The 23,588-nt window shown below is 43.5% G+C and overlaps 2 protein-coding genes across 2 annotated transcripts in view; one reads left to right on the top strand and one right to left on the bottom strand.

Annotated features, from left to right (window-relative positions):
• Positions 1 to 910: 910 nt before the first annotated feature.
• Positions 911 to 16,089, bottom strand: FSAF1 (40S small subunit processome assembly factor 1). Its single transcript, XM_014865676.3, has 7 exons — positions 15,768 to 16,089; positions 13,480 to 13,823; positions 4,235 to 4,291; positions 3,370 to 3,465; positions 3,143 to 3,229; positions 2,512 to 2,564; positions 911 to 1,421 (listed from the first exon to the last, which is right to left on the bottom strand). Exons 1-7 carry the CDS (start codon positions 16,087 to 16,089, stop codon positions 1,283 to 1,285), a joined length of 1,098 nt encoding a protein of 365 aa, XP_014721162.1. The 3' UTR covers positions 911 to 1,282.
• The window catches only part of GNPAT (glyceronephosphate O-acyltransferase), a 33,392-nt gene continuing 25,879 nt past the window's right edge, over positions 16,076 to 23,588 (top strand). The window contains exon 1 of the mRNA XM_014865675.3: positions 16,076 to 16,216. Within this exon, the coding sequence (XP_014721161.2) occupies positions 16,139 to 16,216 (78 nt within the window). The 5' untranslated portion in view covers positions 16,076 to 16,138. The remainder of the gene's footprint in view (positions 16,217 to 23,588) is intronic.

The raw sequence follows: 23,588 nt of genomic DNA, 5'->3' as shown, positions 1-23,588 counted from the left end.
GGGCATTTCTAGCTCCTGAGATGTTTTCCTAGTGCTTTGTCATGTTTAGGATCTTCAACACCTTTAAAAAAATAACTCTTAAAAACTGCCAAAATGTATATCCTAATAAATACAACCTTTCAAAATAAACCTGGAAAATAAAACATTAATTCCAATTTTGCTTCAATTAAAAACATTTTTTGAGCTCCTCATTTGGCAATGCCTTTGGAGTCAACACGAGTCACATAAGAAAGCCATTTACATGCCTGTTTTCACCAAAACTTGCTTACTTACTGGGTTTATTATCATTTACTAGGTTTAGCTGAATTTTCTGGCAATGGGGAAAAAAAGCCAAAATTAATTACCGTCGTTGAAAACTTTCCTTTTAATGTGCCACAAGCTTTGAAAAGTCCCAGACACTTTGAGCAAGGGCATTATCATTACAAAATATCCGTATAGCTGCCAAAGGTGATTACTTTGAAGGAGACAATATTTGCTTAAATGAAGGTACTAGGACATGTGAAACCCATCTGTTGTGCTATTTAATAGTCACGGTCATATACACCAAAAAAGTTCTATTTATATAACTTCTTATGAAGTAGATTTTATATACTTGGTAGGCTGAAAATTAAAACTGCTTTTCCCACGAAACAACTGACAAATGACCACATTCTTAGTTCTTTCACGATAGAGTAACATTAAATCATCTTTTAAAAATTAAAAGGCAATTTAAGCTGGTTATCAATATTTACCCATCAGTAAAATTATGAAAAATCATCTTAGGAGCAAATGCACAAAACAGCAGTGAAATTGAAGCTAGAGTGAAGCTTGCAGGAGAACACTGACATTTTTTTAGCAGGTTTACTTCATATTCACACAGTAGCTGGCCCAACACAATTATCACCAAAAAACACACTTTAGCAGCTAGAAATTTTATTTTATTTTTTTTAATTTTTATTTTTCCTTCTTCTCCTCAAAGCCCCCAGTACCTAGTTGTATATTCCAGTTGTGCCTCTGGTTGTGCTATGTGGGAGGCTGCCGCAGCATGGCCCGATGAGTGGTACCATGTCCGAGCCCAGGATCCCAACCGGTGAAACCCTGGGCCGCCAAAGCAGAATGCGCGAACTTAACCACTTGGCCATGGGGCTGGTCCCAAATTTTATTATTTTTATCTGATTTTTTTCCCTAAAATAAAAAAAGCCGTCTGTGAAATATGAAATAAATAACAATCTGGAAGTCTTATTGGGGTCCAGTTTCAGGATCACGGCACTCTCCTGTTCCTCTCTTTCTTTTACAAAGTACTTCATTTTGGCACTCGGGAAGAATTTATTTTCTTAATATCAACTCGGCTCAGAATCAGTGTCCCATTTTTGAATTTTCCAATCTGTCCAGTCCGTCCACTTGACAAAATACTGGGAGCTGATTTCTTCCTTTTGGATTTCCTGCATTTAAAGTGAGAGAAAGGTACTACAGTTAAGCTTGTAAAGAAGGATTGCAGCACCACCAACCAGGGGACAGTGGCCTACTCCTGCAGACTCCTGCTCCCTCTCATGCACAGCCCCGCACCCTCTGGCAGCAGCACTGGCCTTCAGCGGTCTCTGAAACGCACCAACTGCATTCCTGCCTCAGGGCCTTTGCACTGGTTTCTTCTACATGGAATGCTCTGCTACCGGATCTTTCCAGGCCATCTCCTCTTCTCCATTCAGTTCCCAACTCAGATGTCACCTCCTTAGAATGACAGCCCAGCCCACCCCAGTGATTTTCTTTCACAATGCTTTATTTCAACCTCTTCACAGAACTTGCCAGGACCTGACATCCCCTTACTTATCTGTTTGTATGTTTTGGTGTGCTTCCCTCACTATGATGTAAGCTCCTCGAGGGCAGGGACACCCTCAGTGTGATCATGGCTGTATCCCCAACACCTAAGACATCTATGTGCCTGGCACCTGGGGGGCCCTCAACAGACATACATGGCCAAACAAATGACCACTTGACAGCATATGCAAGTTCACCAGGAGTCCAAAAAAAGGTGGAGACAAAAGGAGTCAATTTTGAAACAGTAATTTGGGGAGAGAGAAAAAGGCACTTGAACCAAAGCTAAGAAACAGGCATAAAGCAACAAAATCCATGTTCCATTACTCAAATTATGGCACTCTACCTCCTGCGGAATGTCAAAGAACAGGTGATACAGACCCAGACTGTGCCGTCATGTCAGCAGGCACTCTCAGGAGGGAACAGAAGTCTTTTGTTGGAAATGTCAACCTCAGCTTTCCGGCTGTCACTCGAGGTGTCCAGTCTTTGAAAATGGGGGACTGGAGAAGGTTCCTAATTCAGTTCTGAGGTATTATTGGATCCTGGACAATTTACTACATCCTGTCTTCCCCTCAAAGGACTCGATTAATATAAGTGAAGGCAGTGAGGCACTCTAACAGGCTAGAACCACCACATGAATGCAGGGTATTAATTTCAGAACTAATCAACACGTTCGTTTATCCAGATCATTCCACCCTGGTACCTAATGGTATCACTCACCTGTCTTCCTGCCCTTTCCTCTTCTTTTTCTTGAAAATATCTGTGTCCTGGGCCTGATTTCAGAATTTAAGATAACATACATGTCAGTAATGGATAATGGAGATCCAAAAAAAGGCAAGAGGTTTGTGACCCAAAGCCACTGAAATACTATTTTTAATACGTTTTCGAGGAGGCTTATTAAACATAACAGACTCAAATTCCATCCTAAAACTCTTTCAGGAATGTGAAAGGCCATTCCAGAGAAGACTGACAATAGAAATGTCAAATTTTCCATTTTAGGTGAAAGACAGGGAGTAGAATATCTATTCCTCTGGCAGTTTTTCATAAGCCCTTGTGTTCTATACAATGTGAAATGCAAAAGAATGACTGAGTCTAGGACAAAGATCAAAGCAGCTCACACCATCTGAACAGGAGTTTGCATTTCAAAGCAAACCTTTCCTGTGAATATGCCTGGTATTACAAAATGTAGCTGACTTGAAGAAGTGGAGAGAAGTTGCTCATTTAACTCCAGATCTGGGTGTTGTCTAGACTGCCTTCCAAGCAGTGGAGTACAGCATTCCACTGTGGCAAATTACAACCAGGTTTCTGTTCTAGAAGTTTAATAGAGTAAAGAGAAGGCTATCACACCTACCCTTCTCTTTTCTTCTTCTTTTGCTGCCTTTTTTTCTTTGATTTGCTCCTGCAAAACCTTGTAATTCACATAACTATTTTTGGGAGGCTGAAATGAAAGAAAAAGGATACCTATTATCATTTTTTATTTTGCAAAAATTTCCCGTGTCCCTTGCCCTGACTTGCCCTGGGCTCTCTCGCCCTTTTTCTGTACCCTGTCTGGTGATGGCAGGCAGAAGAACCCCTCACCTTGGCACCCAGCATAATGGCGCGTTCCTGTTCCAGGACTCTTTCCTTTCCTTTTCCATAACCCGTGATCCCAAACCGGTGCACTTCCAAACGAGCCTGCAGACACAAAGCAGAATCCCAAAGCTCCACGGTGTGTTCAAAAACTCCGCAGAAGAAATGCATCCCTGGGAGGGCTGGACGTCAGATGCGACGTGCCATCCACCAAATGCTTTTACGTATTCTCACGACCTGCAGTGACGGCAACTAGCGAGGACTCCCTTACGGCGTGGTTTAAGGAGCTCCGTGCAGATCTCTTAAAATGCCACCCTAATCTCGCAACACCATCCTCCCACACTGCATGTGGACAGTTGAAGCAGAGGTTTATCTCTGCACAAATCAGTGCAGACCTAGGATCAAAGGCAGAGCTGGGTGGGACCCTCGGATGCTCTCTAAAACAAGCTACTATCCATACCGGCAATTTCATCCCAAAGGTACCTCTCCAAACACACTCACTCACACTTAGAGCAGCTTCATCACAGCATCTTCAAACACATCTGTGTTTCTCTTTAAAGAGATTTTGTAGAAGAGAAAAAGTTACCAATACCCACTCTTCTCAGCTGAATTACTTCCTCCTGTCTTTTTTCTCTGCATTTTTAAAACCTAGTTACAATCACAGAATACACACATCCCTGCTTTTCTTTCTTACCGCTGTATCATTGGCATTGTGGTGACAAAATCATCGTGTTCTCAATGGTTGTATAATATTCAATCAAGTAAACGTAGCATGATTTGCTTAACCATTTCCCCAACCACTGGGCATGCAAACATAGTCTTTTTTTTTTTGGTATTACAAAGCTGAAAAAATTAGCAATTGCAAAACACATACCTTCTCTAAGTTAAATTCTTGTATATCCACATCTTTCTCAAGGATACTAGTTTTGGTCTGAAAAGGAAAAAAAAAACTCTTATTAAGATCATCTGTTACTATTCCATCACCAACAAACTCATGTTTTTAAAAGCGATGAAACTGGCCCAGAGGCCTAATACCAAACAATAATACAAGCATCTTGCACAAAAGCCAAATGAACAGCTAGCATAAGAAAAATGGAGTAAAAAATTTTTAAGACCTCAAAGCTTAAGAGAAAGGATTGATGAGAAACTAAGAAAAAAGAAAAGATGGTCAGAGAGAGACCAATATCTGTATCTCATGCACCATATGTAGAAAATTTTGTTGGGAGGTGGTTAGAAAAGGATAATTTTGTTTGAGCAGGGATTTTAGAGGGTAAAAAAATGTTCTATTTAAATAATTTTTTCTTTCTTTCCTTTCCTCCCATCCAGGCTTTAGAATAATGGCTAATAAAACTCTCCTGAGTTGAAGATTTCTTTCAGGAACACGAGATTCCTAGAAATGGTGGAGATTGGGTTTGCAATTCCCAATAGAAAATAATGATACTGCAAATGCCTTCAAAATAGGTCACTCTTTACATCAATATATCCCCTGGCTGTCATTACCAACCCATAGAATCGACCAAGAGCTTAAGATTTTAAGAGAACCACTGTCAAATCTGGCCAACAACAGCAGTCACTACTCAACTCCAGCTCCAAAATGTGGACTGACAGGAAGCTGGCTGTAAAAGCATGCAGCTTCTAGAAAATGGTGAAGGGAGATGGTCGGCCCTGAGCCCCCAGCTGGCTGTGTGCCAGGGTGGGACGTCCTGCCATGCCTGCCCAGCAGGGTGGGGTCTGTGCCAGGACGAGAGCATAGCACTTCGCCCCATGCCCCACTGAGAGGCGCTGCCACACGACAGTCCACATGCCTCCTGGTTTCTTCTTCTCCAAACAGGAGTTGTGCTTCAGCTTATCCTGGTTGTTCCCCCACCACTGTACTTTGGGTGTGTGGGTCAGTCACTGAACGTTTCCATAGATGATGGCTGTGTTTCCACATGACGGCTTCTGTTTCAATGAGGACCCCTGTACTAACTTCACAGGGGGTTAGGATGCTGAAATAGGATAAAGTAAACAGCAAGTGTGCAGCCAGGTCCAGCAAACAGGAAGACTTGGCCAACGCGTTCATATTCACTAACCCACTGACTATGAAACAACAGCCTCCCAGTAATCCCCACAGCACCGCTCATCTGCTGTCACACTGGACACTGAATGGGCCTGGGTGCTGGTGGTAACAGAGGACTGTGCTGTAGAGGGTGACTATCATGCTCTAGGCATGTGGCCCTGCTATGTGCTGTTAGTCACAGTAAATGCATCTTCCACATTACTTTATCGGGTCTCCTGGCTTTTATTATGGTTATGGTTCTCCTCGGACAATCACATATTTCACAGAATCACATGCTTTACTTAAGAGCATGAGGGCAGCATGGAGGATGCTGTGTGGGGCTCCTCCATTTACCTACCCCAGAACGTCTTATCTCCTCTTCCATGACTGGAAAAAATTCCACTTTTACTTTGAACTTAGGATATGTTTTCCACTGGCATGCACATCTAATCAGTTTCGTATGATAAACAGTAATAGTATTATTGAAAAGCAAATGGATTAAAAAATCATAATGATTTCAGGATCATATCTAAGTCCTCAAATACAAATTTTATATATACCAAAAAAATTGTATACCGTTCACAGACCTCCAAAATCCCATAGAACTTTTGCCTCCTTTTCTAAATATTTAAATAGTTCTTCCTCTCTCCCATCCATCCAATAAGTAATGACTGACTAAACTCTTTTCAGTTGAAAACTTCTTTCAGGAACGCCAGATTCCTAGCAATACTGGAGAAGTCACAGACGCCCTCGGCTGACCTGTTCCTAGAAGATCAGCAGGAGAATGCAGCGATGGGCCCTAAACAGGACCTAGGCACTATCATAAATCTCTTGGCCAACTGTGTGATAGTTACCTTGAGGCTGAAACCCCTGGGTCCTGATGTCCTTGCTCTCCCCAACACCAGCCCCACAGAACACCCAGTCCTTGCACTGCAGGCCTCAGTTCATCCTGACTGTGGGAACACCTGGGCTGAGGGGCTGTGTACACCAAGGGCAGACCTGGGTGGCAGGTCTGGCTAGAGACGGAGATCTTGGTGTTCCCAAGTGTTCTGTTAACATTTCACCGGAAATGTCTTAGCTTTATAGCTGTTGATTTGTTTCTGAGAAAGGGTCCGAGTTCTGGATTCCCATTTATAATAAAAGCAAACATTTGGAAAAAAGTTCTTGGCTAATTATTTCATGACGCTGAGTCTATTAGCACGACCCCACCACCATCTAACTTTAACTTTTTATTCATAGCTTTAAAACCACTTCAGTCCTTTATTTGTAATGCATTCCCTGATCGAGAAACAATCAGTGGTTTCCTCTAGTTTCCTGCCCCTCACATCACTGTGGTCGGAGGCACTGCTACCTACAGGCAATGTTGGGTCCTCCTCCACTTCTAGACACACAGGAGAACTGGGCTTCACTGTCCACCTCAAGTTAGGCAGGGCTACATGACTTTCTTTGGCCAAAGAAATGTGAGCAGAGGGGAAGGATGCCCGTTCCGCATGGAGCCTTGAAGAGGCATTCGTCAACTCCCCTTCTTCACCAAAGCCACTAAGAACCTTCCAGACGGTGGAGTCCCTATTATCCTGGGTCTCTAGGGAAGGATCCTGATAGACAAGTAACATGAAAAAAAAATTAACTTTTGCCTTTAAACCATTGAGATGTAAGGACTATTTGTAATCAAACCACTGCCTAACCTATCCTAACAAAGCCTACAGTAGAGAGAAATGTCTGGAGATTTTGAGAACTTGTATGTTACACAATGAAGAAGGAAGAAAGCTATAAAAAGAAGGAGGAGTTGGGAGAAACGTCTGGGGGTGAGGGATGAAGGCAGGGAGCCCACCAGGGTCAATGAACTTGTCTAGCGGCTGCCTCGCCGACCAAAAGTATTTTCTCCTCCAGTGATTAGATTTTTTATTCTATTAGTTACACTGGCCAACTTTTGTCCAATGAGAGAACAGCTGGGTAAATATACACTCTCTTTGCAAAATGCAGGCAGTTCTAGGCATATTAAGAAATTAATTCATATCTTATTGTGTGTAAATTACTTCGACTAGATTACTTTCTTCCTGACACCTATCTGACACTGCATCTACTAAAGAACAGGGAGCGTGGTACAAAGTTGAAGGATGCTGCTGGAGTGCAGAGGATTTCAGGGTGGAGTCCTGGGGAGTGATCTAGATAATGCAGAGGCTATGAAGGCAGTTAGAACCTGGCAATCACTTGGGAAAATGTTGTTATGCCTGCTGAAGGTTCTGGGTCAGTATACTCGTGTTACCCAAGGGCAAAGGGCCTTACCTAATCTATATTCTCCCTCTAACATAGTAGTTGGGTACACAGCTTTTAAGCCAGAGAGCCTGGCTTCTGAACCTGAGTTCTGGCACTTACTTCACACCCACAATCCTTTATCTGGAATCTTGAGAAAATCCAGGAGTTTTTACATTTTAGAAAGGTAATACTGTGAATATACTGAGTGTTCCATACCACTTCCAGTGGGGTCTAAGACAACAACTCATAATTAACTATATTCATATTTCCACAGCAACATCTATGAATATTCATACCAAATAGAACAAAAGTAATTCTTGCATCAGTTCAGGTCAGGTTTTGCTGCCAAATAAATCTGCACCAAACTTTAAAAAAAAACAACAAACAAACGAGCTCACTAGTGAGTTCCAAAGCGTCGGAGTTTTGGAATTGCAGATGTGGGGACACTGGGGTCACTGTTTAAAAGCAGGCAAACAATTTAACTGTCTTGTATCAATCTCCCCTGTAAAATGAAGACCGGTCACACACATTGTGAGGATTCAGTTAGATAATGAATTCGTTAATGAATATAAATAATCACGTTTAGTACATAGTAAGCATCTGGGAAATATTAGCTGTTATTAGCAATTCTTTACATGCTCAAAAGCAGTCTTTGTGTACCTCAGTCCAGGCCACAGGATCCAAGAGTCCTTTCTTACCTACAGTACAGTTTTATTATTTCTATTACGTCTTTCTTACGCCTTCTCTATGTAGGCCACAACAGAGGCTAAGGTTCCTGAAATAGGGGCAGTGACTCACCTATAGGAGGACGGACCAATGCTAAGGGTGGAGAAATAGCATTGGTGAGACATATCCCTAGGGGCCAAATAGTATTTGGATCATTTTAAGCTACATATGACACTTCCCTTTGTTAGGGGCCTACGCATTTTTTTCCTCACAGGCAGTCTTGCAATACTCATTACAGAGTACATTCCCCAGCTCATTCCTCAAATCACAAGGCCAGCCCCTATCTATAATCTCTTTACCACTCAGGGGCCATGGTGATCTTTGGAAAATATAAGTCAGACCACCTCATGTCCTTGCTTAAAAAATTCTTGTGGATTCCCGCATACTTTAAACTAAAACCCAAGGCCTCACCATTGTCTACAAGACCTGCTAAGGGCTGGCCTCAGGCTGTCCCTCCCACAACGACTCACACCATTCTCCCCTCTGACCAACACACCACAAGCCATTTGTGACACTGCTCTTCCTCTGCTGACCATTGTCCCCTCTGTCCTACTCCCACTAGTCTTCTAGCTGGTGGAACATGTCAGGCCTTTTCATACCACAGAGCATTTGCAACACTGCTCTCTCTCCGTCCCCGTTACTCTTCTCCGCTCCTTTCAGTAGCACAGCTCCCTCTCACAGAGCACTAGCCTGACGTCACCTCCTCAGACACGGCCCGACCACTCTATCTAAAGGAGGTTCTGTCCGTTACGCTCAGGACACTAGTTCTTTCCTTCAGAGCGTTTATAACTCTTTAATTATATTACTCATTTACCTATGGTTTCTCTAACTCCACCAGTAGATGGTACACTCCATGAGGGCAAAAGACTATATCTTCTGCACTGCTGGATCACCTGGGTCTGGCAAATAGTAGGCACCCAATTCTTTGTGGAATAAATGAATGAATGAGTAAGTGATCTTACTGTTTCCTGTCAAACTACTTCTATAGTGTCTGCTTATACATGGGATGTTATCAAGAAGTTCATTTGTAGGTTAGACATTTGGAATGAGTAAAATGTTACACAAATAGTGGACAAATTCCCAGATAAGCCTATTAAAAGAAGCTCTGGTCACCAATTCTGACCTGTGTGTGTGTTGGAGGGTTTCCCCACATATCTAACAAGCAATGCTCTGATACCAGTTGGGTGTCCTACAATTCAACTCAATTCTGACACTATCTACCTGGAGATAGCGTCAGATCCCACAGGTCAAGGGCTCTGTCCTACAACACTGCCCTCTACGTTAGATGCCATTTGAAAGCCCAAGTTGTTACCCGTACTTCTGACCCACTGGCTACAAATCAGAGGTTCCCATGACCCCTCCTTGGGTTCAATTACTTTGCTAAAGTGGCTCACAGAACTCTGGAAACCCCTTTACTTACTAGATCATCAGTTTATTATAAAAAGGATATAACTTAGGAACAGCTGGATGGAAGAGATGCACAGGGCAAGGCATGAAGAAAGGGCGTGGAGCTTCCATGCCCTCTCCCAGCACCTCCACATGTTCACCAACCTGCTCTCTGAACCTTGAAGCCTGTCCTTGTGGCTTTTTATGGAGGGTTCATTATGCAGGTACGAGTGATTAAATCATTGGCCATTGGCGACTGATTCAACCTCCGGCCCCTCACCTCTCTCCTAGAGGTCAGACTGAAAGTTCCAACTCCCTAATCACAGAGTTGATCCTCCTGGCAACCAGTCCCCATCTTTGGGTGCTCTCCAAAAGTCACTTCCTTCATATAACAAAGGACACCTTTATAGCTCTCGTCTCTTAGGAAATTCCAAAGGTTTTAGGAGCTCTGTGCCAGAAACGGAGACAAAGACCAAACACATATTTCTTATTACAAATCTGTTTCAATACACAATGCAGTTTAATCACAGTATTCTGAAAGACGACTTGAGTGGAGCCCTACGAAAACAGAGCCGGAGCAGCCATTTCAGAGGAACTGCTTTGCAGGTCTTGTTTTCTTTATCTTCCAAACTAGACCAAATAGACAACATTCCAAGAAGTCAGTAAGGACAAGAATATCCTGTCTGTAAGAACCGATGCAACTGGACTTTGCTGATATCCAATCACTAGCCAATCAATGAAGTACAAGTCTAGCCCGTTGCCTGATGACTAAATCTTAAGCCATTCTGTGAACCTGGCCTCACCTTATGCAGCACCGATGAACTAACTCTTCCTTAATACAACTCACCTCATACTCCCCTTTTCCCATAGAAACCCTGAGCTCCTCTCCGGTAATTGGGACATTACTTGGGTTTCTACCTGAATCTGTGCTCCCTGAATTGCAATTTTTTGATTCCAAATAAACACTTACTATGCCTCTTAAACTGGTTTCTGTTTTTGTAGGTTGTCAGTACTTATAGAACAAGCCTGAGTTCTGGGAAAAGAAGGTGATTTCCTGGGTTCAGGCCGGCCCAGCCGGATTGCTGTCCAACTCACTAGGACTTCTTTCGTTCTCAAGTGTTCTTCAGAGATGATCAGCTGATTCCATGACCGATCAATGGAGGCTATCATTATTTTAGTATATATTTTTGCTGACTCCATGTCTGTTTGAACTGTCCTACAACAACTTATAAGCTCTTAGAAAGCAGGGGCCACAACTATACTTTAGCACGTTACACAAACCCTTAGCATAGCATTACATATCCTAATTAGCCCCAACTGACTATTTTTTACCTCCATTCCCTCTGCCCAGGATAGGCCATAATAACTGGCGTTATATTCATTTGTATTTATGTACATGTTGCAAGGTCAACACGCTAAAGTCTTTTTATGGGTGTATGTGTTTTTAGTGTGTCCTTAGCCTGACGCATTCACATTTTCAAAGGATAAACTTTGAAAAGGATGAAAGGGCAGAGCACCAAGGACAACAGAAGCATTTCATTTAGGTCAGGAAGTCCAAAATGTAGAGTGAGCTGAGGTTCCTGAGAAAAGCCAACTACAATGAAAAAGGGCTCATTAGGAGCAGGAAGAAAGGACAATTCAACAGCTGCTACAGATGTGCTGTTACTGAGGGACAGGGAAATGCAGGGCCATTCAATGCCACGTTTTTGTTCTTTCTATCACAGAGAAAACCTTCCATTCCAGGAAGAGGAACATGAGCGAGTGTAAGTGGAAACTGAAGGGAGAGTGCCTCGATGCTTTATGTTAGTTAAACTCTCCAAATGCAGAATTATATTACAAAGCAGTGCTTTCCAATCTTTTTCATATCATGGCACACACAGAAAATACTAATATTTGTATGGTACACTGGGGTGCACTGTGGTAATTTCATTAATTGTAAGCTTCCCCGGCTGGCCAGTTGGGGGCTCTGGCTACCTCGAGGGGTGAGGGAATCCGTTTCTTAGCCTGCCTGTAACAGTTCCCAGCACCCTCGTATTTAGACTATAAGAGTTGGAAAGCTGACTTAGAATCCTAAAATAAAGGTAGATATGATTACAGAATGCACTAATAATCTTTGAGGAAGGGGTGCTGGTAAGCTTGACACGAAGTGCTACTTGAATTCTGGAAAAGATCACACAGATAGCTTTTTAAACCATAAAAAAGATGCAAACACTGGGCACCAACAGGTGTTCGCACATTCACAATGAGCAATGCAAGCCTAACTAGCTTTGTCGTAGGTTGAATTGTGGGTTCCAAAAAGCTATGTCCATGTTCTAACCCCTGAAATCTTTAAATGTGGCTTTCTTTGGAAAAAGGGTCTTTGCAATGTAATTAAGTTAAGGATCTCACAATGAAATCCATTCTAGATTTAGGGTGGGCCCTAAACGCAGTGACAGGTGTCCTTCTAAGAGAAAGGGAGAGGGAGATGGGAGACTCAGACACACAGGGATGAAGGCTGTGTGAAGACGGAGGCAGAGTTTAGAATTATGCAGCCCCAAGCCAAGGAAAGCCTGGAGCCACCAGAAGCTGGAAGAAATAAGGAAGGATTCTCCTGTTTTGTGGAGAGTCCTTAATTCTGGACTTCTGGCCTCCAGAACTGCGGGAGGATAAATTTTTGTACAGCAGCCCTAGGAAACTAATACAATCCTCCTTTCCTTTTATGATACACAAAAGTTTATAAGACATAGAGAACGCTATAGAAATGGAAAATCTGATTTTTAGCAACGAATCTGACAAAACCATTATGATATCCTTGTGAAAAAAGTTTGGATGAGCAACCACACCGCTCCCACGAACTGAATTTTCAGTGAGATTCACAAATTCAGTCTGAAAGGGACTGCTGCTCCCTAAAATCAAACTGCTTTTCTATCAGAAGGAAAGTTCCTTGAGAGCAAGGATTTTGTGGATTTTGTTCAATGCCATGTCCCGTGCCTAGAACGGTGGCCAGAAATAAGTGTTGAATGATTGGGTTCTTTCTCTGAGCACCAACAAGCAGAAGGCTTACAAACAGAAAGGGTTAACTCAGCAGGCTTGGGTTTATCAAACCCGGCACATTGCTAAGAACATCCTGTTTTCAGGATTGGCCCTTGGCTGGCTCCTGCAAACACTAATTAGAATATGCTGTTTGCTAAGAATGTTTTGAATACCTGAGGCCTTGAGCTACACTGTATCAAGTATGCCCTGATAGTTTATACTAATTATGTGATTTATGGTGAAAACCTGCTTTTTCTCCAGGGGTCTAGAGCTTGAATAGCTAAGGTCAGTGTGTATGCCTATGTGACTGACCCCCCAGTAAAAACCAGGGACATCCAGGCTGGGGCAGGCTTTGCTGGGTGGCAACACTTCGCACATGCTGTCACACATCATGGCTGGGGAAATTAAGCACATCCCATGCAACTCCACTGGGAGGGGACAGGTGGATGCCTACACTTGGCTTCCTCCAGGCTTCGCCCCACACACCTTTTCCCTTTGCCAATTTTACTGTGTATCCCTTTGCTGTAATAAATCGTAACTGTGATAAAGATTACTTACACGCTGAGTTCCAAATCCTGTGAATGCTTTTAGCAAATCCTTGAGCCTAAGGATTTGGGGACTCCTGACAATCCATAAAGATATTCACCTAACATTACAATATCCAGGTTTTCACCATAAACATAAACTAACCAGCTCGTTACCTTTCTGTTCTCGTCTTGATCTGGCTTCTGTTTTCTTTTTTTATTTCTGCTGTGAAATTCTACCACTTGTACTCGCTCTCTGTTCTTCTTCAGGGGAGGAGACACTGAAGCGCTAGGAACTTCTGGTCCTAAAGGGGAACCGGTGGAGGTCACAGCAGGAGCACATTGCAGCTCTTCTCTGAGTTCCTTGAAGAAGCTGGAAGCACTCTTCCTCTGGCCTCTTACAAGAGAACTGAGTTGGGGAGCTGGCTCTGCTGCCAAGACCACTGAAGTCCCCTCATCTCTCTTCTTGTTTTCCCTTTTCTTTCTGATCCTTTTCTGTTCTGCTTCCTCTTCTGTCTCTCCTGTTTGAACACAAGAAGGAAAAATAAATATTTTGAGTTTTAGCTATCACCAATATCAAATCATATGAATGCACTTATGCATATGTCACAGCTATAAACACCCAGGGATACACACAAAGAAAAAAACTACTTGTTTTTCTTCAAATAGAGTTGCATTTGCACAATTTATAGAATCCAAAACGCAGCCACGTTTTCCTAAGTAACTATATTTATGTCTTTGACTCTTATTAGCACAGTTACTTTAGTCTTCACCTTTCTCTTTACTGAAAGTGCCACCATGGCAACAGTTCCAGGGACTGGTAATGCCAGCTGTCTCATGCTTTGTACTGAAAATGTGTGCCACTGAAGCCAATGTTTCTTTTTAACCCTTTCTAGGGTTACAGGTAAGTATTACAATTTTCCTATTTTCTTTCAGTTATAAATTAAAATGAACCTAAGACAATTGGCTTAATGTGAGTGTCCTTATTTTTTTTTCTTCCTTTTTCTCCCCAAAGCCCCCCGGTACATAGTTGTATATTCTTCGTTGTGGGTCCTTCTAGTTGTGGCATGTGGGACGCTGCCTCAGTGTGGTTTGATGAGCAGTGCCATGTCTGCGCCCAGGATTCGAACCAACGAAACACTGGGCCGCCTGTAGCGGAGCGCACGAACTTAACCACTCAGCCACAGGGCCAGCCCCTGAGTGCCCTTATTTTTTACTAAATCCCCATGATCTTCTGTTTCACCTGTTCACACTCCAACCAGTCACCTGAAGATTCTGACAAAAATTCTAGGCCTCATTACTCACCTACAGTACAAATATCACACAGTCCTCTAAATATCAGCTGATCACTTATGTTTGCTTCTATTTGCTTAGTCTTTTATTCAATAAACATGTTAAGAGTCAACTAAACTTTGGCATTAGGGATATAAAAATGAGTAGACACGGCCCATGCCTTCAGAGCTCCCAGTATAAGTAAACTTGAGTAAACTAGGTAAACTTGAGAATGTTTTTTACCCTCTAGCACTTGTCTCTACATTTGTAATAACGGGATTAATGGCAATAGCTATTTCACAGGGTTGTGAAAATTAAATAAGTGAATACATGAAAAGTATGGACTATATGGTAGATTGTCCATACTTCTTAGCTACCATTTTTACTATTTAAGTGAGCTTAGAATTTTCAGCAGTGACTCCAAAATAAAATTGCTTTTGCAAAACCACACTACGAATTTAAGAAATATGTTTGGTCCGTCAAGGCACTAACACCTAATGATTATCTTTGGTGCATGAACAAGGGATGTCACCTTCTCTAAGACAAGTTCTTCAGAGTGTGTGGAACTGTCTTCCTACTGAAGTGCCAGGCGGTTGTCCACCTTTAATGATAAGCATGTTTACTTTTCCTTTCTCCCATCAAAATAAAGGAAAGAGAGCATAGGTCGGCCAACTTATAGAAAGAAACGGTCGTGAAAGCTACGTGTGAAAACGTCCTCTGAAGTCCTTGGCGAAGGAGTGAAGGATGAGGCCCCAACGTGACAAGGTGGCACCAATGTACCAGGGTCAGGCGGGTCTCTGGGGGAGGCGCGGGGTGAGGGGGCTTCCCAGAGGTCCGGGAAAAGTGAAAAGGTGGGCTATTTCGAGAGACCAAGGTCCTGTGTGCATCACTCCTGTTAAGTCTGAAAGCCCTGGTGCTTCCAACAAGCAACTAGGTTGGTCCCCACATGAGCTAGGAAGTTCGACTCATAAAGAATAACTCGACACAGCCCGATCGTGGGGGCGGGAGAAGGGTGATCTCAGACGGAGGTGTGTGCTGGACCCATTAACGGAACCAGGTTGGACGAGCTGAGGGATGCTCGGCCTACCAGAACCTTCAGCCTGAAAGCGGAGACCGACTCAGTTCAGGGCGCCAGCAGACCCTCGGCTCCTCCAGTCCTCAGTTCGCGTGGGTTCCGTAGGCCCCGCACTCACCAAAGTCGTAGAGGTTCTGGAGCACAGCGTCCAGAAGTGTCTGAGAACAGGCAGGGGCAGAGGACCCCAGGTCTTGCTCCTGCGCCATCGTGGGGTCTGCAGCTGCGGTACAGCCCAGAGGCGGCCTGGATTCCAGCCGCGTGGAGCCCCCGCTTCCGGGTTCCGAGGGGCTGCGCGCGCGCGCCGCAGGTCCCCGCGCGGCTTCCGTTCTGGTTAAGATGGCGGCGCCCGGGGTCCTGTGGAGCGGCCGCAGAGGGTGCCACTGCCTTAGGCGAGGTCGGGCCTCCCGGCGCGGAAGAACCGCCCCCAGCAGCAGCACCATCACCGCTTAGCAAAGAATTCCAGGCCTGGCCCGGGACGGCAGCCGCACCATGGATTCCTCCAGTTCATCTAACTCTTTTTTCTCCGGCGGCTCCACCAGTCCCGGCGCTGTCATGCTCCTCTACTCGGTAGGCGCCCAGGGAAACGAGGCCCGGGGCGGGGCCGCGAGAGAGGACTCCCTTCTCCCGGTCCCGGCTGTCTCCAGCCCACGACCCCTGGCCCCAAAAAGTGGGTCCCGACGCCCCCGAGGAGGGGTTGGGTGGTTGACTTGGTTTCCAAGGCAACGGTGTATCGCTGTGTGTGTAAATGTGTGTATGCTTTTAGAAGTTTCTACCGGTGATGGATCCTCTGATTCCTTTTCATTCGTTCCTACTCTTTCTCTCCATCAGGCACTGGGCCGTCAGAAAGCCCCTGACACAGGAATGAGGCTGGGAATGGAGTCTCTCCTCCCTAGCGAGGGTGTGTAGGGCGAACCTTTTAGGCAAGCGTGAGAAACTGGCGAGTCTGAGTCAGCCTGAGATAGCTGCCCGTCCCGCTCTTTTGCTGCTGTGATATTCCTGGGAGAAAAACATGTGGCTTGTATGTGGGCATAGAGTTTCTAAGACTTTAAGTTTTTAATCTAGGACGATTTGGAACTTGTGGAAATTTTTATGGCCTGTTTTTGGCTTACATCTGTCATTGTGCTTTTCTCGCAAGTAGTTTTGGAAGACAATGCCATCCAGCCTCTCTCGAACTGGCCATCCCCCCCGCCCCCCACTTGATTTCAGCAGGTTTTTTTTGCCAACAGAATGTTGGTTGTTCACAGTTTTTGTGAAGAAATTAATGGTGGAAGCTTTGTAGCTCTCAGGTTTGCACAATCCTGGGGCAACTGATCTTTTTTTTTAACCCATAAGTTAATTATTATATACTTTAGCAGGAAATAAACGAATGCATTTAAAAAGCATGTTATCTTGTCCTGGCAGTTAGTGTCAGTTTCTGATTTAAATATGTTAATTTGTGTGGGAAGGTCAAAACAGAAAACACAAAAGAGCAAGATTTAAAAAACCATTTCAAAAGAGAGTATATATATATGGCTACCTTCAAATTTTGACACCAGGGAGGCAGGCTCTGTGGCCAAGTGGTTCAGTTCATGCACTCCACTTCGGTGGCCCAGGGTTTCATCAGTTCGGATCCTGGGCGCAGACCTAGCACCGCTCATCAAGCCATGTTGAGGTGGTGCCCCACATAGCAGAGCCAGAAGGACCTACAACTAGAATATACAACTGTGTACTGGGGGGCTTTGAGAAGAAGAAAAAGAAGATTGGCAACAGATATCAGCTCAGGTGCCAATCTTAAAAAAAAAAATTGGGGCGTAAGTATTCCTTGGAACATGGGGAAACTTGTGTTTCCTTGCTATTGAGAGCTCTGTGCTTATAATTGCTATTAATCGTCCACTTCTCTGAGGCTTACCGTTTTAACCTCTCTTCTCCTTGATCTTCTCACCCCATGGTTCTGTGGTGGAAATATTGGACCTTTCCCTAGAGGCATGTAGGGAAGAGGATTGCTGTGTAGATTCTTTACGTTCATGACCACCTGAACTTTTTTTTCTTACTATTTCAAGCTGTCCTTATTTATTTCCTCAGCCACACTGTTATTGTGCAATACTCTCTGTAATCTGAGAGTAGTATTTTAGAGAAGATAGTGCTCATGGCAGCAAACATTGCAGCAATGGGTACTTATGGAGTCCTAGTCATTCTCAGTGTCCAAGATATAGAAGTTAAAGATCCGGCTCTTGCCTTTAAGAACTTCAAAAAAGTCATAAAAGTAAATGATTACAATTAAGTGAGATAAGGGCAGTGGTTGAAGCATGTACAGTATGTTGTTGGAGAAATGAGAAGGAGCACCTGACCTGTTTGCTGACTTGGAGAAGGTTTCTAAGAGAAGGTGACACCTGAGCTGAGTTTTTGAGGTGTGAGTGGGAGATGAGGGAAAGGAAGACTATCCTAGGCATCGATGTCAGAAAACCACTCGCATGTATGTTTGGGAGAACCAAGTAGTTAGGTAAGAGTAGAATCAAGGGGACTTGAGAAATGAAACTGAAGAAGTAGGTAGAGGATATTTCCTAAAGAATTTTTTTTTTTTTTTTTTTTGCTGAGGAAGATTGGCCTTGAGCTACTGTCTGTTGTCAATCTTCCTCTTTTTTTCTTTCTTCCCAAAGCCCCAGTACACAGTTGTATATCCTAGTTTCAAGTCATTCCAGTTCTTCTATGTGGGATGCTGCCACAGTATGGCTTGGTGAGCAGTGCACAGGTCCGTGCCCAGGATCTGAACTGGCGGACTCCAGGCCATGGGAGCAGAGCTCACGAACCCGACCCCTGGGCCACGGGGCCAGCCTCTGAAGAAATTTTATATGTTGTGTTTACACAGCCTTAAGGTTTAAATCTTAACTTTATAGGGGACCATTTAAGAATGATCAGATTCATATTTTTGAAAGTCTAAGAAGAATATTAGGTTTCTGGCTTGGTTATTTGTGTGGATAACCTCTTTTACTTAAGTGGAGGTGATATAAAGAGTGTCCGGTTGGGGAAGGAATCTGATGCGATAAGCGTGGAGGCCAATTAGGTTGCCATCTCAGTAATCCAGAGAAGTGATGAAAGCCTGAAGTAAGGCAGTGGCACTGAATCTGGGGAGAAGGGAGATGAGCAAGTTTGCATGATATTTAGGACAGTTGGCAACTGGGTGGATGATGGTGCCTTTGCTAATAGGAAATATGGGGAGGGGAGCAAGTTCAGTAAGGGTAATATAATAATTTCAATTTGGGATGTGTTTGGTTTGAGATATGAGAGCCAAAATTAGTGGTTTTTAACTTGTGGATTATCATGTCATGGACCAGATACATCACAAGGTGTTTGGGAGACATCCAGATAGAGTTAGAAATATAGTGCCAGAGCAGAAGAGGGAGGTCTGACCTAAAGATGCAGATTTGGCAGCCAAAGCAAGTAGGTTGTATCTGAAGCTAGAGGTCTGCTTGAAATCTTTCAATGAGACCACAGAATGAAAAGAAGACTGGGGATGGGTAATCATTGGTGTACCCGTGACTCGAAGTATGGCTTCCTGTTAGAGTCTGAATGAAAAATCTGGACTCCTTGCCGTGTCCTCCAAGACTCTAATAACCTGGCAACTGCTACCTCTCTGATTTTGCTAATCTTGCTCACTGGGCTTCAGCCATGCTGGCCTTCTGTTTCGGAGACAGTAAGTATGGTCTGTGCTCAGAGTGCTCGTAGCCCCCTCTGTATGGTATGCTGTGTTTTACCAGAATTTTACACTGCTGGCTTTTTTTATTATTGAAGTCCCAGCTCAAATATCACCTCCTCAGAGAGGCCTTCCCCAACCATTCAACCTAAAGCAGCTTTCCAATCGCTCTTCCTCATTAGTTAGTCTATTGTCTTTCTTTATGTATTCTCTTTCCACTGTTGTGCTGCAGTAGCGTTGTACTGGATCTCAAGGCTGATTGTTGAATTTCTATGAAGTTTGCAAGCTCATTATTAAAACACAGCCATTATTAAAAATTGTTATATAAATTTACAATTAAGTAAGTTCTGTAAAAACAAAAGTAATAAAAACTCAGCACTTCCTAATTATTTTACTAAATGTTCCTATTGTCTATGCAATGTTTGCTGTCATCATACTGTAAAGTGGAAATCCTGTATAGCAATGGTGACTCCACATCTCTCCCCAACTCCATGTTCATATTGATCGCTTGAAATCTGCTGTGATGGGAGTATATATACTACAGACACTGGCAAATGCTATAAATTAGGACTCCTCCATAGTTAAGCATTTCCCAGCACACTACTGGTGGTGTCCCTAAGTCAACTTAACTTGTTTGTTTGTTGTCTGTCTTTCCTTAAGGGAGTGTCAGCTCCCTCAGTTCACATTCTTTGTCCACCTTGTTCTTGCTGTATTCTCAGCCTGTAGAACAGTGCCTGGTACGTTGTGGGCTCCCAGTAACTGTCTGTCGAATGAATCGATCGTCTAGAGCAGTTGAAAGAGAGGTATAAGGAGGGGCCTGTTTAGCTATCCATCGGGAGAGGGCTGCTGTACACATTAAGACAGGGAAAACAAACAGTGGGGAAAAATACTTCACCAGAATCTTCTTACTTGCGCTGTTCTTTGTCTTGTGCTCCTGGGTGAGTAGCTGTGTCAGTATATTTATTTTGTGATGGTAAATACTTCTCCAGCATGGTGTAGGGAAGGCCGCTTAATGAGCAGAAGCACTCAACCCTGGCTGCGTGTAGGAGTCACTTGAAGTACTTTTAAAAATAATTCTGATGCCCAGGTACCACTCACAGACCAAATCAAAGAATTTCTAGGGGTGTCTGGGCATCAGTATTTTTTTTAAAAGTACCTCAGGTTATTTTAATGTGCAGCTTGGGTTAAAAACCACTGGATTAGACATTGGGTTGGGGCCAAATTGGGAGAAGTTTGAGCTTTAGCCTGTGAATATTGGGGAGCCATCATCAACAGGGTTCACAAAGTGGCTTCATTCAGTAAGTTGTTTTTTCATTCTATAAGCAGTGATTCAGTTCCTTCAAGGAGCTGGGAATACAAAAATGTATAAGACACATTACCTACTTAGACAAGAAGTTCACAGTCTTGTAGGGGAAACACCAAATACAAGTTTAATGAAGTATTTTATTTTATTTATTTATTTTCTTTTTTGAAGAAGATTAGCCCTGAGCTAACAACTGCTGCCAATCCTCCTCTTTTTGCTGAGGAAGACTGGCCCTGAGCTAACATCCATGCCCATCTTCCTCTACTTTATATGTGGGACGCCTGCCACAGCATGGCTTACCATGCGGTGCCATGTCCGTACCTGGGATCCGAACCAGCGGACCCCAGGCCGCTGAAGCGGAACGTGTGCACTTAACTGCTGCACCACTGGGCCGGCCTCCTAATGAAGTATTTTAGATGCTGTCATGAAAATGTACTGAGAGTTCAGTAAAGACTCAAGGAGGAAGATGACCAGTTCTGTCTAGGTTAAGGAGAGAGTTGGGAAGTGGTACACAAAGGAGGTGAACAAGAGCTGTGGTTGACAGCTAAGTGTTTTCCTGGCAAACAGTGGGGACAGGCCATTTGTAATTGCCCTGTCTCAGTAACTGGTCCCACCATGCACCTGGTAACTCATAAAAGGGACTGTGTCTGTCTTGATCACCACTGTATCCCCAGCACATACCACAATGCCAAGCATGTAATAGGTGCTCAAATATTTGATTCATGAATGCCATTCTTAGAGATAGCAACTTAAACAAAGATTTGGGGAGCCATGAGCTATAGTTCGTTTGGGGAACTACAGGTCTTTGTACAGCTGGACTGCAGAAAGGGGGGAAATGGTAGAGAGGCAGTTGGTGGCCTGGGGTCGTATGCTAAGAAATGTGGACTTGATCCTGGTGATAGCAGCGAAGCATGGAAGGATTGTAGATGACCATATTCAGCAAGCTTTTCAAATTATATGTGCCAGTTGCTCTCCGTTATGGGTTCTTGTCCTGAGGACTGACTCACACTGCCTCCCTCATACATATATATCACCAGCTGATCCTTTTCCCACGCCCAGGATCACTAAGTGGTAAGTCTCTAAGATCCCTTTTATCCCTAAAATTATGTAATTTATTATGGTAGTTTGTTGCATTCCACCAAGTCTGAGCCCATATAACTGTATATTACTTTAGTAATGAGAAATGTGACATTTGAGAAGGTTCTCCAGCCTTATAAGCAGGAGTATGTGCTGTGTTACAATGACTGCAGTTTTACACCAGAATTCTAGCAGTTAGAAGATTTTTCCTTTATATATTCTCTATACTTTATGTCTGTGGGCATAAAAATGTTCATGTTTGCATATTCACATGTTTTGCATCCTACCCTTTTATATTGAGACTCCCCATAAATGCTCTTGCCTCTATTTATATTCTCATTGTGCCTAGTTGTGGTCTGAGTTTAACATTCTGTATTTTTTTATTACCTCAACATTCAGTCCTTCAATTATTGACCAGTAATGCTATATTCCAAACATGGGTAGATGTTGCAAATACAAAGAGGGCACAAACTGTCCTGTCCTCAAGATAATCACATTTAGTAGGGAGACAGACATGGAAACGATTACAGTGTTATGGGATATGTACCATAGTAGATATATATACAAACAGTCCCCAGCTTACGATGGTGCTTGCAATTCTATACATTCAGTGGAAATCGTACTTCAAATTTTGAATTTTGATCTTTTCCTGGGCTTGCAATATGCAGCACGATCCTCTCTTGTGGTGCTGGGCAGTGGCAGGAAGCCACAGCTCCCAGTCAGCCCCACACTCATGCAGGTAAATAGCCGATACACTGGTAACCATTCTGTTTTCACTTTCAGTACAGGATTCAATAAATTACATGAGATATTCAACACTTTATTATAAAGTAGGCCTTGTGTTAGATGGTGTCGTCCAACCGTGGGCTGTTGTAAGTGTTCTCAGCATAATAAGGTAGGCTAGGTTAAGCTATGATGTTCAGTAGGTTAGGTGTATTAAATGCATTTTCTTTTTTTTTTTTTTTTTAAGATTTTGTTTTTCCTTTTTCTCCCCAAAGCCCCCCGGTACATAGTTGTGTATTTTTAGTTGTGAGTCCTTCCAGTTGAGGCATGTGGGATGCTGCTTCAGCATGGCTTGATGAGCGGTGCTGTGTCCGCACCCAGGATTCAAATTGGCAAAACCCTGGACCACCAAAGCAGACCGCGCAAACAACCACTCGGCTGCAGGGCCGGCCCCTCAAATACATTTTCAATTTATGATATTTTCAACTTACAATGGGTTTATCAGGACATAATCCCATTGTAAGTGGAGGAAGATCTCTGGTAGGTAAAAAAAATCCTAATGAGGAAGGCAGCGTAATACTGTCTGGGGAACTCAGAGTTTTCACAGAATAGTGTTGCCTAAGCAAGGATAACAGAGGAACAGAAGAGCGTTCCAGGCAGTGAGATGAGCGTGTGCAAAGGCCCAGAAGCATGTCAACAAAGAACTGTATTTGGAAAATGCAAATCACTCATTGTGGAGTGGACTATGAGCGTGGTGGGCAATGAGTCTGGAAGGGAAGGAAAGGCCAGGTCCTGGAGGTTCTCATATAATGCCAGAAGTGGCTTGGGTCTTATTCTGGAGGAGGTGGGGAGTCATTTAAATATTTTAAGCAGGGAACAATCTGGTCAAAACTGTGTTTTGAAAAGAGCACATGGCAGCATGAAGAAATGATTCAAAGGGGTCAAAACAGGCAAGGAGACCAGTGAGGAGGCTACTGTGATAAAGAGCACAGGCTGGACGCGTGAGTGAGGATTCAACATGATACGTTCTTAAAGGCCGTGTTAACAGGATTGGGTGGATTGGATTTGTAAAGTGTGAAGGAGTAGGGGTGTAGAATGATGCAAAGTGATGTAGATGGCTTGGTGGTTGCTGGTGGAGATTTCAGGAAATAATCAAGTTGTAGGAT

The sequence above is a fragment of the Equus asinus genome, chromosome 2 (assembly GCF_041296235.1).
Source record: "Equus asinus isolate D_3611 breed Donkey chromosome 2, EquAss-T2T_v2, whole genome shotgun sequence".
In the NCBI taxonomy this organism is placed as follows: Eukaryota; Metazoa; Chordata; class Mammalia; order Perissodactyla; family Equidae; genus Equus; species Equus asinus.
This window is presented reverse-complemented; position numbering and strand designations above follow the sequence as displayed.